This window comes from Pleuronectes platessa, chromosome 16, assembly GCF_947347685.1.
Source record: "Pleuronectes platessa chromosome 16, fPlePla1.1, whole genome shotgun sequence".
Classification (NCBI taxonomy): Eukaryota; Metazoa; Chordata; class Actinopteri; order Pleuronectiformes; family Pleuronectidae; genus Pleuronectes; species Pleuronectes platessa.
In genome coordinates this window covers 7,916,275-7,931,602 of record NC_070641.1, presented here as the reverse complement: position 1 = coordinate 7,931,602, position 15,328 = coordinate 7,916,275, and the positions used below count along the sequence as shown (strand labels likewise).

The window sequence follows — 15,328 nt, the reverse complement described above, 5'->3', positions numbered from 1 at the left end:
GGACCCAGAGTCCGTTCTCGCGGTTCAGCCGTGCACTGGAGGCTCCACATCGTCGTTTTACACGAGACCACAGTTGGATTCCAAGCCAGTTATAATGTCACAGAATCCTTCAGATACATGTGAATGCTGACATTAATTCATCCAGCCTGGACCTGCCACATTGCATTACCCCATAATTTAATAATTTTTTGAATATATATTATTGTATCTCTCTTTCAGAGCATTTCGGTTTTTTATTACATTATCAAAACTAGTGCATTGCCCGCTCTGAACCTGCCTGTTTGGAATGTGCTCTTTGCTTTGCTGGTTGTTGTTTCCCTTCTGAAACTGTAAAAGTGACATGCAGTAATTGAGCCGCAGAGTTCAGTGAAGCTCAGCGAGCACAACCCCGAACTGGAGTATCAGTTGTTGTTGCCTTTGTTGTGAATGTGTCCTTTGTCATCATGTCAGTCAGGTTGATGAGTATCAGTCGGGGCGGAGTGAGATCTCAGGGACATAGTGTTCTTTGTTTTTACGATGCCGATGGCAGGTAATGCTTAAAGATAGTAATGGTGCCACTTTATGAAAAGCTGAGGTCGTAAACCTCACGATGTGACAGTAGCATCATCTGGGTGAACTCGCCACTGTCTTGATATTTAAAATCTTCAACCGAAATCCTGCTTTAGATATGAGACGCTTGGGGTTAGAAATGGATGCACATTTAGAAATGTAGGATTCAGGGTTTTGGGAGTGTGGCAGATAGATATAACAAGCGACTGGGTTTTGCTTTGCCAGGTTATGAAATGACTCAATAAAAATGTGTCCGTTTTAATACAGAATTTGTATAAATAATTTCTATCTGGACACTTTGTGGCTTAGTAGGAAGTGCGTCATTTAAAAAGTGTCTATGCGGATGGCAGTGTCCTCAACAACCTCAACAGCTATCTGATCAGTGTCAGTCACATATTGTGTGTCTTATTTGTACCAAATTCAACACTGCAATTCCTTTGGCCCTGTGTGAAGGCGATTAGATGAACAGTCAGAGTGAGTCTTCTTTTGAAAGGTCTTCTTTTGTGTGCAGGGGACAATATAAGCTTTCTTTTTAAACACAAATCTGAGCCTCAAATATGACTTAAATATGATACGCGTCCCAAAATCAATATATCTAACAACCTGGGCACCCCGTGGCTCAGGGGTTAAAGCACCAACCATGAATCACAGCTTCCTGACTCGGGTCCAGGACCTTTGTTCTTTCTCTCTCCATCATTTCATCATCATCATCAGACTTTAAAAATCGGATCCTTTCGAGTTACAACTGTAATATGCATGCACCCTTGATTTAATGAACCTCATCATCTGCTGTGTCCAATCTAATCTCTTGGCTCTTCAACATCTCTCTCCTGCAGGCCAGACAGCTCCTGGAGCAAGAGTACAACTCTCTCCTCTCCATGGGAACTGAGAGACGACCCGATGAGGTCAGCATAATCACCTTTTCCTGTTTTTACTGATTTTAAGCAATGGCTTATTTGAGCAGCCATCTTTTCACACACTGTCTGTCTGACAGGACGGAGCAAAGACGTTCAGCCGCTCGCCCTCCTGGAGGAAGATGTTTAGGGAGAAAGATCTCCGGGGCTTGACCTCTGACTCTGCCGAGACCCTGCCTGCTAACTTCCGTGCCTCAGCCATCTCCACTCCCTCTGTTACCCTGAGAAAGGTTCAGAGTGATGGTGAGTGTGACCCGTGACCTCTGACACCTTCGCTCTCATATTCACATTTTTTCAGCTCCTCGGAGCCCGTCGGGCGCGTCTGTTTTTAGACGATGTGTAAAAAGCTGTTACTCTATATAGCATTACTCACATGAAGGGCATGAGAGGAATCGGGTAAAAGGTCTGCTGCAGCCAGGTTTCAGCTCCAACTCTGATCAGGTGTAAACACTCTGAGAATCTGATAACAAAAGAACCATGTGTTTATTTCTGAATTTCTTCGGAAATGAGCCTTGAACAGAAACATTTGTCCTCATCCAACATACACTGGGCGTTATATAAGCCACTCTGCAAATGCAAAACCAGAGTCACATGCACGGAGCAGTTAGCTGCTCTGCCATTAGTTTGGCAGTGGAATTTTCTGTTTCCTTTGGCAAAGGAGTTGGCAATAACAAGGAACAGACACTTCAAAGTGCAAAGGAAGACCATTATCCCTCATTCCACTTCCTAATCATAAAGTCTGTGGAAGGTCAGTGCTGTTTAAGACCTTGCAGTTACGATAATGACCCCATCTGTGTCTCCCGGTCTCCTGCACAGCCAACTCTGGCGCCCGGGGTGAATCTGCCTCAGTGAGGACGTACTCCTGTTGAGGGGATGAGGTAAGAACTGTTAATTGAACTGCCTGGTACTGTGGAGTTTGGGTCTGTGTGTGAGAATACATCTCCTCTGAGCCTCTAAGAAGCCTCTGCACATGTGCAGAGCACATTTCTCTGAACCTTATTTGATTCATTTGTTTGTTGTGGTGGATTGGTTTGAGCCTGGGGTTTTAGTTATTCCCCTAAGGTCTTAAAGTGGTGGGTTTGGTTGTGCTTGGATTTGGGCTGAGTTGAATTAAGGCCACAGAGGCAGTGACATGGGAGTAATGCTGTTTCTCTCCTCAGGGCACTGACTGGATTGGGACTAGAGGACCCTCTCGCTCGTCCACGGAGAGCAAGAAGCAATGAATATACCATTTAACTTTAAAATAAATCTTCTCGGTCTGACCATTCTGCAATAACAGAAGCAAAGGAATAAATGGGAAAATGACATGAAGAATGTATGAATGTATTTTCCAACCAGACTTGGAAGGTTGAATGGGATCAGCTGTTTTCTCTCTCTGTCTCTCTCTTCCTGTCGTTCTGTCTTTGCTCTCGCTCCCCCCCCCCCCCCCCCCCCCCCCCCTCTCTCTCTCTCTCTCTCTCTCTGTGACTGTGCTGCGGAGTTGATGAAGGGATACGACGGCGTTGGTTAGGTGTGTTCCCGTCATGCAGGTTTCCCTCTCTTTCATTCCTGTCTGCGTCTGCACATCGTCAGCAGAGTTGGCAATATCAGGGCTTATTCTCCTTCCTTCAGAGGGAAATCACTTGCTGCCATTTATTCTCCTACAGTATGAATACAACTAAACATGTCGCCTTACGACTTCTGCTCAACAACAGGTGTTTGTATTGAGAGGTGCGAGTCACCGTAAGGTTTGGATTTTTAAAAACAAGTGGAAGGACAAGACTGTTAAATCATTTAGGGGGGAAATGGGTGGACAGACATGTAACAACTTTAAACAACGCCGACGTTCCCCTTTCTGCTCCTGAGGCGACTGGTGTCTAGTGTCGGCCATGGTGGCTCTATTGTTGGCTTCTATGGACCCTGTCAGGGGGTGAGTAAGTGTCCCCAGTTGGCTGGAGCGATTTAGTAAAACATGTCCGACTTCAGACCACTGTTAAGTTCTGACCACATCAGAGGGAGCCTCCTCGAGCTTCGTCTATCGGCACCTGGAAAACTGATAGGCTGAGTAATTTCTTTTGAAGAGAGCCTTTTATAAAGATCAAAGGCTCGTTGGTGGATGGGACGGGGCGGAGTGAGGTCACAGAGACATTGTGTTCTTTGTTTTTACGATGCCGATTGCAGGTAATGCTTAAGGTTAGTGCTGGTGCCACTTTATGAAAAGCTGATCTTTACAAGGGGTTTGTTCTTTTCAACGTTTCATCAGTGTTAAAGCGGCACAGTGCTCAGCCTGTGTGAACAGTCGTATAATGTCACCTGTGGTGCTGGAGGTCGTAAGCCTCACGATGTGACAGTAACATCGTCTGGGTGAACTCGCCATTGTCTTGATATTTAAAATCTTCAACAGGAATCCTGCTTTAGATATGAGAGGCATGGGGTTAGAAATGGATGCATATTGGAAAATGTAGGGTTCAGGTTTTGGGGAGTGTGGCCCATACCTGAGAGTAAAAAGTCAGGATATATCTGCTTCTGCTTTAAAGACACATTTTCTCATCCAAATGAACTGTCTTAAGAGCCTAATTCTTTACAGATAGATATAAAAAGCGACTGGGTTTTGCTTTGCCAGGTTGACTGAATAAAAATGTGTCAGTTTTAATACAGAAATTTGTAAAAATAATTTCTAACTGGACCCTTTGTTGCTTAGTAGGAAGTGTGTCATTTAAAATGTGTCTCTGCGGATGGCAGTGTCCTCAACAACCTCAACAGCTATCTGATGGATTTCTTTGAAAGGGAAATGGTCGACACATTCCTGGTCCACTGAGGATGATTGGTAAAAAACTGTGTTGACCACTGACCTTTCTTCCGGACCCATCACAGGGTCAGATTTTCTGACTGGGCTATTAACATTAACATTTTATAATGCTAAAATGAACAAGCATACAAGTAAGCACCAAATATGCTTAAATGCAGCCTTACAAACACACAAGAATGGCCACAAATTCCTTCTTACTGAGCTAAAGACAAAAGTAAATTTCCCAACCTGGCAACCCAGAAGTATCACTGAACTATAAATATTATGGTTTTAACTTACAAAATCCAATTATTTAAAGACTAAAAAACCCTTGTGAAATGCGCCTTTCTGTAAAGTGGTACCCAAGTTATAAATACGTTAAGAAAGTCTCGTCTTTGAAGCCAAACTCTAACGCCTCAGTCGCCCTCCACAAGTCCTTCTGCTGTTTATGACCTGTAATCATCAGCTCAGGGTCCCGGCTAATCCTGATGATGGGAGAGCGACAGGGAGACACAACAGCGACCCAAAGGGAGGAGGAAAAAAAAACAGGATGGACAGAAGTTGGTCATTTTACTGCACACACAAGCCATAACAGAAACCAAGAGCCCGCCAGGGCTTTGGAGATCAGAGGGAGTCAGGAAGAGAGGGGCGAGCCAGAGGAAGCCCAGGAAACAAAACCTTTAGCCTCTGTGTTTACGATGCATGTCAAACAAACGACAATGACCTAAAAACATTGTTTTTGGTGGTGAAGTTGATTATGAGGTGTCGTTAAATAAAAAAATATATATATCTGTATGATAAACCTACAGGGGAGGGAGCCTGGGGATCAATTTGTAAAATGTGTGTATTTTTTTCAGTTGTATTTTTTATTTTTTACGATAACTATTTATTTTCTTTAGGTATGTATGTATTGGATAAATGTATGTACACGTTCTGTTCCCCTCTCGACTTCATCTGAACTAGTTTTAAAAGTCAATATGAAAACATTGAAAATGGTCATTCAAATATGCTACTGTATGTGTACATTTTGAGAACCAATTGTGCAATGATTTAACAGATTTCCATGATTAAAGTGATAGTAATACAAATTGAAAATATCATCTGGAAAATAAACAATGAAGATGATTATGAAAATGGTGATGTAAAACAATAAAAAAATAAAGTGGTCCAGGTGGATCTGCTTATCATAACAAACTTTCACCATGTTTTTCTTACAACTCGTCAAAACTAATTATAACATTATCCTTAATTACAATTTATAATTTCTTTTATTTAATGCTATTTTCTGATTTTACACAACCACAATGTTCCTTCCAGTAGTTATTTGCCAGCTACTAGCTACTTTGCAGGTTCAGATTTCACACACAAAAAAAAGAAACAGGACTTTAACTTGCATTTGAATATTTGAATTTTTGTATTCAATTCTATTTACATAACAGGTCTGAATGTGCATTTCATGTAGCTGTAGTTTGTAATTTTTCCGTGTCCTATAATAGGAGACCGATTAAAGAAGGGGAAAAAATGATATTTACTCACTTTCATCAGCAGATAAATTCAGCATTTGTTCTTAAAAATGTCAGATAACCTGATACCATGTTTGGCAGGCAAACTGAGCAAACCAGCAGATGGTTAAATTAGCCTCTTTATGTGTAATGTCATTGACAAACCACATTTAACCAGCTCCCAACACAGATGGATCCTGCCACAAAAAATGTCACATCAGCATCCTGAGTGAGATCATGCTAAAAAAAAATGTGCCCATGCTGTAATTTGCATGTCGAATACATGTTGACTGTAAAAAGCACTGATTACTACATTCATGCTAATCCAGAATGGAACCAGTGTGGAGCAGTAAAACGGAGCCTCAGTAGGTGGCGCTCCTTCCTCTCACAATCCGAGTGGACCAGAGGCTGGAATTATCATCAGACACTTCTTCTATAAATACACACAGATATACATAGCTTCATACATAAAGGTATAGTGGTGTCATATTTTACATATATATATATATATATATATATATAAAGGAATATATTAATATCAGAGACATACACATGCTTACATACTAATCAAAAAATAACTTAGATTATGAAAGATAAATCATACAAAAACAGTACTTTTTAAAGTCAAATCTCTATAAATGACAGTTTTCCCTAAGATCTAGTGTTGAGGTCTTCTCGTTTTTTTTTTTTAAGTCATTTGACGCTGTGTCGGATGCAGGGAGCGGAAAAAAGAGAGAAAAGATGTGAGTTAAGGCTGGAACCACTTCCATCGTTTTCAGGAAACCAGCAAGTGAGAGCGCACACAGAGGGACGTCACTGCTGCTCTACTGTGTGTCACTTTCTATGTCTTGCCTTCCTCTCTTCCTTCCTCTCTCTCTCTCTCTCTCTACTTCTCTCTCTCTCATCCTCTCCCCTGTCTCATCAAGACATCCCTCCCTGGTGCCTGATTGGTTCTGGACAGCAGCACACAGACGCAGGACGAGTCGATGCGGATCCACCTCCATCCGGTTCTGTTGTTTGCGTCTTTGGTGAGCGCTCGTACAAACGACTGCTTGGGTTTACACTCACTCAACCACTGCCTTTTGTCCACGCCCAAGCAACCCGACCCCGCTACGCCCATCGGTAGGGATCTGGGTTTGCCCGTTTTGCTCTGCGGCTCGGGCTGGCGACAGCGAGTCTCATAAAAGAACTGTTTGAGCGGTCCTGTTTGGGTTTGGATTTCCTGCAAGATGGTGACCTTCTGACCGTGGGAGTCGGTGGCCGTCTTCTTGTCGGTGACCCAAACGCTTTCCGCCTCGCATACTGACTTTTCCCCTCTCCGTCTGTCAATCGGGTGCGAGCGTTTGTCCCGTTTAACAGGATGGGCAACCGCACTGTTTCCTCTGGAAGAATCGGCCCAACTCGGAGTCGTGCTCCTGTCGATTGCCTGATCCCCGTGACCCTCGATGTGCCCATCCATGTCCTCCTGCTCCTCCACACCCCCAACCTCCTCCAGCGGGCCGCTCTCCAACATTAGAAGAAGAGGGGGGTGTTCTGGAGGAGACAGGGAGGGTGAGAACAGGACTCGTGGATGGGCGTCCAAAAACATCTCGTCTCCTTCAAGGATGTTGTCCAGCCCGATCCCAAGGCCCAGCCCTGCCTCCACGTTCAAGCTTTGCTCAGCCTGACCTCTTCTAGACCCCTGCTCTGAAGGAACAGTCGGTTCTGGTCCTGTTGGACCCTTTAGAGATAATGCAGGGCTAAAAGTATTATGGTTTTCCTCTGCAGAAACCTGCAACGGTCGATCTGTTGAGTCCTGAACAGTGTCCCTCTTGTAAGAGTCCATGGAACCGGAGTATTCTCGCCTGCTGCTGCTGCTGCTGTCAGCCTTGTAGTCCTTTGGTCGAGAATTATCCTCGGAAATAACCTCGGCCCTGAGTGTTCTTCCTTCAGTGGGAACATCCAAACTGACGCTGCTTTTGCCATCGCTGCCTGAGTTGCTATTCGATTGGTAGGTTCCTTGATTGTCCACCTTGAACATGGAGGTCTCTTCTTGTGCGGAGGATTTCACATAATCCTTGTGGCTCTGGAGGTTTTGTCCGTTGGGGTGTTGGCCAAGAGCCGCAGCCATGTCGAAGTTCGTCTGTGAGGCGTTTCCGTGAAAGTTGTAGTTGCTGGTGGGAGCTGCGAGGCGAGCTGCCGGGTCATGACGATGCTCTCTGCGGTTGTCGGAGCCAGGCTCTGTCGTCGCGGCAGTAATCCTGGACAAGGGGCTGTGAGGGAAGGGCAGGGCCGAGGCAATCACCATGGCAACCAGGGGAAGCCAGTGCATCACTCCCAAGACGTATCAGCTGGCGGTGGAAAGAGAGGAGAATTAGAGGAAGCGAGGGACAACGTTATTTTATACATTTCAAATTGTGGCTTATACAGTGAAACCAAGTACCTCCATTAAAACGTTAAAGAAGAGGTTTTACAAGTGGCCCGTAAGTTTATGACTCCGCTGCTTTAACTGCTGGGGCATGGCTCTCAAATCTTGGCAGACCCCGTGGAAAATCAGGACCGAGTACAGTGAGGTTGCCCCCTGCTTCTTCATGTGGGAAGAGTTCAGCTGTGAGCGCTGTGGATTGTGAACGGCTGACCTTCGAACGGATACACTGACAACCTGGTATGTGGGCAAGTCACAGACTTTACAGCCAAAAAGGAAACGGATTACAAACACATCTGCAACACGAGAGAACAAGTCTGTGGTTATTTTTAATTTTTTGGGGAGGGGGGGGGTTGTTCTCTTGTTCTTTCTCTAGGATCCATGGACGTTTTTTTTGAAGATTCTCTTTAAATCTGTGGCAACAAATAATGGAATGTCAATGAACGAAAAACACAAGGGGAGTCAAGACTTGAGGAATTCAACCTGAACACGCCTGAGGTTTTCTTTGTGAAGGAACAAGATACATCTGTCACCTCGGACTGAAAGAGTTTTCCTAAGAAGCTGAGGTGCGACCATGCGTTTTATGAATCCAGCCTGCACCAACCTGCATTGTCTAAACTTTGTGTGGCTTGTAATAACAGTGGGATTAGTGGGAAATGTTGTGTGGCATAAATATGACATGAATGCCGCAGAAAATCTTCCCAGTGATTCCCATAACGCTTGAGAAGTAGAAGACACAGTGTGTTAATAGAAAGTGTCGAGAACGTTGCTGTGATTCTGCAACTACTAGTCAAACCACTGTCCGCTTGTTTGTTGGTTTGTTTGTAAGCACGATTAAAACGATACTACTGAACGGATTTCCACAAAACTGGGTGGAAGGATGTGATAGGGGTCGGGGAATAACTAATTTAAATTTACGTGCAGACCCACATCAGGGATGGATCTGGGATAATTATTTTCCCTTTGTTTAACATTGCGAAAACAAACATTGGGTACAAATTAATTAAATTGAATGTCTATGAACGCTATTGAGTGCGATTTTTAGTTGATTAATTGATCGAGTAAAGATTGATCAGCAATTCATTTAATAGTTATTTATCCATCCAAGTCCCTTCACAGGCAAAGTTTTGAAACACTTCTAGCTTCTCAAATGTGAGCTTTCTTCTAACATTGTGATAAATTGAATATCTTGAGTCTTTATTGATTCATTGACCTCGGCTAACGGATTTATTTAAAACATTTTCGAACGTTTCATCTTAACAATTAATCGATTGAGAAAATAACCACCAAGTAGTTAAGCCTCATAGGGTTTTTATTTGTTTTTTCAACTGCTTGACTTATTATTTTAAACTTTCATTTAAACATTTATGCACCAACCACGCGAAGCATCCTCTTTCTATTTTGTATAACACAGTTATAATGTAGTTATTCTGTTCTACTCAAGTATATTGGAGTTTGCAGTTAGCTATGAAACTTAATGTATTATGTATTAAAAATCCCTCTTAAAAACTCATGCTGCTAAATGTGATCTTCATTCTTTCTTTCATTAATGAGTATTTCGGAGTTAAATGGTGACACACTGAAAAGTCATTATAGTAAGCACTCCCTTTGTGTAAGCCATGGGTAAACATTTCTTAGAGAACTTGAAACTGAAAATTATGAGTCAGGAGGAGATGATGCTGTGAGTGTGTCTGAATGTATGTTTCCACGTGAGGCTCACCTGTGACTAACTAGAAAAGTATTCCAGTCACCCATCCATGTGGCGTGTACGGCGTGACGGTGTACACCTCTTGAGCGGAGATAGATGTCAGGTGGGTTATTTGTCTTAAAGCAGGGAGGAGGTCCCCTGGAAAGTGTTTAAATAGGTGGAATGATGGGAATGTGAGTGATGTAGCTTTACTGGCAGGGCTCCTTCAAGGTTTCCTGAGGCGTCGAAGAGAAACATTTTAACGCGGGATGACGGGGAGTAAGGACGGAGAGAGTGTCGCGACTGTTTTTGTGTTGCCATTTGTCTGTACAGGCGTGTGAGGGTGAACGAGAGGATGTTTCATCACTGACCATCCGTGACTGTGTGGTTGAGCAAAACAAACTCCTTTAAGTGACAGGGCTTGTACCTGGCAGGGCCACACCTTGGACACAATGCAGCCGGCGTCGAGCAACAAGGTTTGGTCGACACGTCACTCATGCTGTCACCCCGGGCGCTCACAGCTCCTGCTTGACACGCTGACATTAAATCACATCAAAGTCCTCCGTGCTTCCTCTTCGCACAGGCTACTGATCCGCACGCCGGGCCAGCCAAATCCACCCAGGTGTTTGGCGTGATGGAAGCCGATTTTAAAGGTTCAGTGTGTAGAATTAAGTGACATCTATTGGTGTAGTCCCATGTTGACGCTGGACACCCCTCACCTCACCCTCCCCTTCCAAACATGAAAGAGAGCCTTTGGTAGCCGGCAGTTGTCATAAAAGCTCAAAAGGTGTTTAGTTTGTCCAGTTTGGACTCCTGTAGAGAACCTTACAACCTCCGGGACCCGCTCCTGATGTAAATTTTAAGTATTTAAATATAAAGGGCCCATTCTAGGGTAAAAAAGACAATAACTTGAACAGTTTGGATAAAACACACTAGTGAAACATCACTAGGATTACGATTATTTTTATTATAATTAAATATCTGATAAAAGATCCCTTTCACCTAATTCTTACTGAGCCTTTGAAGCCTTTAACACACCCCACAAACGCACCCAACCTGCCAACGCCAGTTGAAGCTGCAAAACCCAGTCTGCTGGAGCCGACAGGATCATTTGTGAGAGGAGCCAGCTGTGGGGAGGAGGAGGTGGATATCCAGGAACAAATCTGGAGGATTTGTGTTACCTGAGTGTGAGTCCTGCTGCGGCAGACTTACACGCTTCTCGAGAGCTTCCTCGGCGCACTCAGGGCGCCACACAGGAGGCCCGGCGAGCGGCCTCTCTAAGTGCTTTCTTTGTGAAACGGCAGCAGCAGCAGCAGCTCTTCATCACCACGCTCCATTTGCCGCAATGACACGCATCATTTGAGCTCCCTGCGAGGCTCGACCAGGACCTCGACGTTCTTCCACCCTCTGGACCAGACCCAGGCCCTCCGACTCCCCCACCGCCCCCCCCCCACCACCCAGCCCTGCGCCAGACTAGAAACACGAGCACTGAAAAATCCCACGCAGTCCCTCTCAAAACGTGAGGTTTGAGTAAATAAAACCCAACTCACGCACTGCACACTCATGTTAATCCTAATCTCCTGAGTTTGAGATTGTTCCAAATGAGCACGAGGACACCTTGAAACCTCAAAACTGGACTTTTACGGGGAACCACCACTTCATCAGGCAGAACTCGCAATGAACTCAAGCGCTGAGGCCTCTGTGAAGCGTACACTGACTCCCTGTGTCACTCCGCAGTGACAGTGACCTGCTTCAGTCCTCTGGGGCAGACCTCCTGCCGTTTCTTTGTATAATCACATTATTGACTTCAGACCCATCACTGTGAGACGTTTTAAGAAGCAGTAACAAGAGACATGGAGATGCAACTTGTTTCAACTCTTCTCCTAAACTGTGCAACACATTCCCACAGGATATCAGGGAGCATTTTTCAGTGACAGCTCGAAACAGATCTTTTTCACTTTGCTTTCAACTCCCCCCTTTTTTCTTTTTAACCAGCAATGTCTAACTTCCTGCTTCACCGCTATTAAAGATTTCATCTTATTACCAGGCCTGGGTGTAGACTGCTCAGATTGGGGGGGCAATTAGGATTTGTGACCTTTTCACACAGTTGTCTTGAGAGTTTGCCAAGTTTTAAAGAATGCCTCACAATAGGAATTTCAACCATGCTGTGATATAATAGCAACAACAATACTACTACTAATAATTATTATTATTATCAGTGTTATATTTAATTAAAATAATAATTACACGTGCCAAGCACAGACTGGCGCCACCAAACTTATTTACCCCTCTACGAAAGAATAAATGAAGTAAGGAAGTTTATTTCCTTTTCATGATTCGTTGTCGGATAATTCGAATACAGATCGATTCAATCAGAGAACAGTTTTTTAAACCCAGCCCAGAGTCCAAACAGCAATTCAGAATTAAGGAAGGTAGAAATTTGGGTGGGCACTGCCCAACCCTGCCCACTTCTAGATCCCGGCCCGCTTCTACTTATAACCCGCTATAACAATTTCCTTTTTAATAATAATAATAATAAATACATTATTTTTAAACCACTTTTCAAAAAACTGGTCTACAGATTAACTCACAGACATAATCAATCAAAATACACTAACATATTTTTTTTCCCGTTTTTTTAAAACTGAGACGTTTGGCAGTTCATTTCGGTGTTAATCCATGAATGGTTTAATATATAAAACAGACAAATAAATAATGCAGTATCTTGTTTTGTTCAGCCAACATTTAAAAACCCAGATGATTTATATTCATAGTTATATTTATGGTAATCTAAGGCCAGAGAAAGCTGAAACTTCTCACATTGTAGAAGGTTAACTTAGCAATAACTTGAAAAAATGATCTACAATTATCAAATTGCATTAATGATCGTAAGTGATCACCTGTTAAACAACTAATACTAAGTGTTTATTAGCCTACTGTTGCAATAATGTTCTGTGTCCTCTAAACATGTGTGAAACAGGAAAATGAGCCATGTTGTTGACATAAATCTACAACAGCGACTTGGCTCTAGAAACCAGCAGTGAAACAATAAAGAAACGTGTGTGTGTTGAGGCGGTCTGGCACCTGGCAAATTGGTCTGACTTCTGTTGTGAGTGCTGCCAGTGTGAAGCCATCAGGGTTTAATCCAGATGAGTGATGGTGGAGGAATCGGGAGAGGGAGAATTACGGCACAGGAGGGGGGGGGGGGAGGCCTCCGACTGCGAGAGACCCTCACCAAGAAAACAGACGGCATAAAGCAGCTCCACACCTGGCAGTGGCTACTGTGCTATTAGCCTGTTAACAAACTAATCCACCCCCTGCCACCACCACCACCTCCACCCCCGTCTTCATCTGTGGCTGACGTCAGACATGTTGATGATATAATGGGTTGTGTTGTGACTGCCGGGACCGGGGGCCTGTCCCGTCCTAATCCTGCCTCTTTGAAGTCCTGTAACCTACAGAGAAACGGAGGTGGAAGACGTCTGGAGGCCAGATGACTGCAGGACGTCCCTCTAATAAAATGTTTGCAGCCAAAAAGGCAGATTTCAGGGCAGGGACATGAAATGCATCAGAGTGTGGCCCATTCGAGTGACACCACAGAAGACACATGTCCAGGTCAATGTTTGCCCCCCTCGCTCCCCTCTGTCCTCTCTCCTCTCTCCTCTCTGTCTGGAGGGGGAGAGCAAAAAGCCTCGGCCTCACATGTGCTCATTTACAGTGCTCTGCTGTCCCACTGTGCAAACAGCCCATTAATTCCAGCTCTGTGATTGTTTCATACCGAGCTCTGTCTGCAGGATCCAGCCCCCTCCTCTGCAACCCTGGCTCCACATGAACCATTCTCCTCTCTCTGCTCCACACACAAGCATGCACGCCTCCTCTCATTGGGTATACTGTGAGTGCAACCAATATGTCTTTTTGTCTAAAAAAAATAAATCCAGCATTACAGTGTGGAATTCGACAAGGAGGTGGAAGAAATTATGTTCACAGTGGTTATCTCACTTGCATTAGGACATAATAAAACCACACTCAGCCCCTGTTCTACTGACAGGATGGAATTAAATAAAAAAGGAGACAACCTGTGTGATCTATGCGGTGGCTGGAGCTGTGGTGCCAGCTCCCTCACCTCACCTGACTGAGGGCCAATGAAAACAGAATGTGAAGATAGGCTACAACTGCAGCACGGCCAAGGAAAACAAGACTGTGAGTGAGAGGTGGTGTTTGAATGCAGGGGGGTTTAATGGGATTTAAACAGGCATTAAGTCAAATACAACACGACATCAGGTATGTGTGGTGGGTGGATGTGTGTGTAGATGTAAATAGAAACATCATAATGCAATGAATTAACTTAAAACTTCATGAAAGTGATCAAATAAGCTTAAAGGACTTTCTCACATTATGTAACTGCTCTGCTCCGTTTGACTCAATCTACGATTCAATCACCGGATGAAATGTTCTTGTGTGAATGCACATGTCACTGTGAGAGGACGGTGTGTATTTGTGAAAGTCGTACCGTTTAGGTGAGATCCGGACCCCGCGTCCTTCCAGCTGACACCACATTGATTATACGGTCCTGTCGCCAGTTGCTCAACTGGTTTAGAAAATGAAAAATATTGTCAAATGAGCCTGTGTCGCCGTCACCGCAAAACTACGCTCACTTTTTCATTTAATTCTTCTCATCGCATGTGGGCTTTATAAAAGTCCTGAGAGGGAAAAAGAAAAAAGTAAAATAAAGAGCAGAAAAGTCAGTCCAGTCCTGGGAGCGCTTCACAGCGGAGAGTGGTTTAAAAAAACCTGTACTTTTCAGGTACAAAACAATGTGTTCAATTGTAAATATCCCGTGAGCTGTTAGTCCGGTGGGGGCAGGAGGGTGTCCGGGCTCAAATATGTGGAGGAAGAAGTTTGGACAAATGTTTTAAGATCTCAACTCCGCCTGAAACGCGTAAAGTCCCCCTGACATGAAGCTGGCACCAGTGGGGATGTCACACATCTGGTGATGACTTTCAAAATAAAACCCGGTTTGGAGATGGAGCGCCAGACTAGGGGATGGGGTATAATTATTAATATACATATTAATATATAATAATATATTTGTATTATTATTAATATTAATATTATAATAGTCTTTATTTGTACAGCACATTTCGTTAAAAAGTTACAAAGTGCTTCCTAGATAAAAATGTTGATTTATCTTTCTCAGAAATCAAAATAAGAGAAACATAATGAACTTCATCAAACAGAAATGAATAATAAAGGAATTTATTTTATTTATTTTTTGCACATTTTTGCAATAATATGTTTTAAAAAGCGACATAAAAAGACAAATAGAATTGTCGCCTGACTAATCTTAATAGGTTGATTTACTTTTACTGAATGGCCTTTACGTGATGTTTTTAGATATTCATATATATTTATTTTGCCTTTCAATTTAAATGATGCTGTATTATTTTATATGTCATTGTTGTCTTCTATTTTTGTATTACTTAATTTTCTTTTGTCTTTATGATG

The 15,328-nt window shown here is 43.4% G+C and overlaps 2 protein-coding genes across 3 annotated transcripts in view; one reads left to right on the top strand and one right to left on the bottom strand.

The window, feature by feature from the left end:
• Positions 1-2,905, top strand: part of ppfia3 (PTPRF interacting protein alpha 3) — a 29,336-nt gene extending 26,431 nt beyond the window's left edge. The window contains exons 28-31 of the mRNA XM_053443225.1: positions 1,386-1,454; positions 1,544-1,712; positions 2,280-2,341; positions 2,624-2,905. Coding sequence (XP_053299200.1) covers positions 1,386-1,454; positions 1,544-1,712; positions 2,280-2,332 — 291 coding nt within the window. The 3' untranslated portion in view covers positions 2,333-2,341; positions 2,624-2,905. The remainder of the gene's footprint in view (positions 1-1,385; positions 1,455-1,543; positions 1,713-2,279; positions 2,342-2,623) is intronic.
• A 1,878-nt stretch (positions 2,906-4,783) lies between these two features.
• LOC128458976 (uncharacterized) lies at positions 4,784-14,781 on the bottom strand. Of its 2 annotated transcripts, XM_053444053.1 has the most exons (3): positions 14,334-14,781; positions 8,155-8,373; positions 4,784-8,062 (listed from the first exon to the last, which is right to left on the bottom strand). In XM_053444053.1, exon 3 carries the CDS (start codon positions 8,041-8,043, stop codon positions 6,634-6,636), a length of 1,410 nt encoding a protein of 469 aa, XP_053300028.1. In that variant the 5' UTR covers positions 8,044-8,062; positions 8,155-8,373; positions 14,334-14,781; the 3' UTR covers positions 4,784-6,633. The 2 variants fall into 2 exon arrangements, with proteins under 2 accessions (XP_053300028.1, XP_053300027.1); XM_053444052.1 differs by lacking the exon at positions 8,155-8,373.
• Between the last annotated feature and the right edge of the window lie 547 nt (positions 14,782-15,328).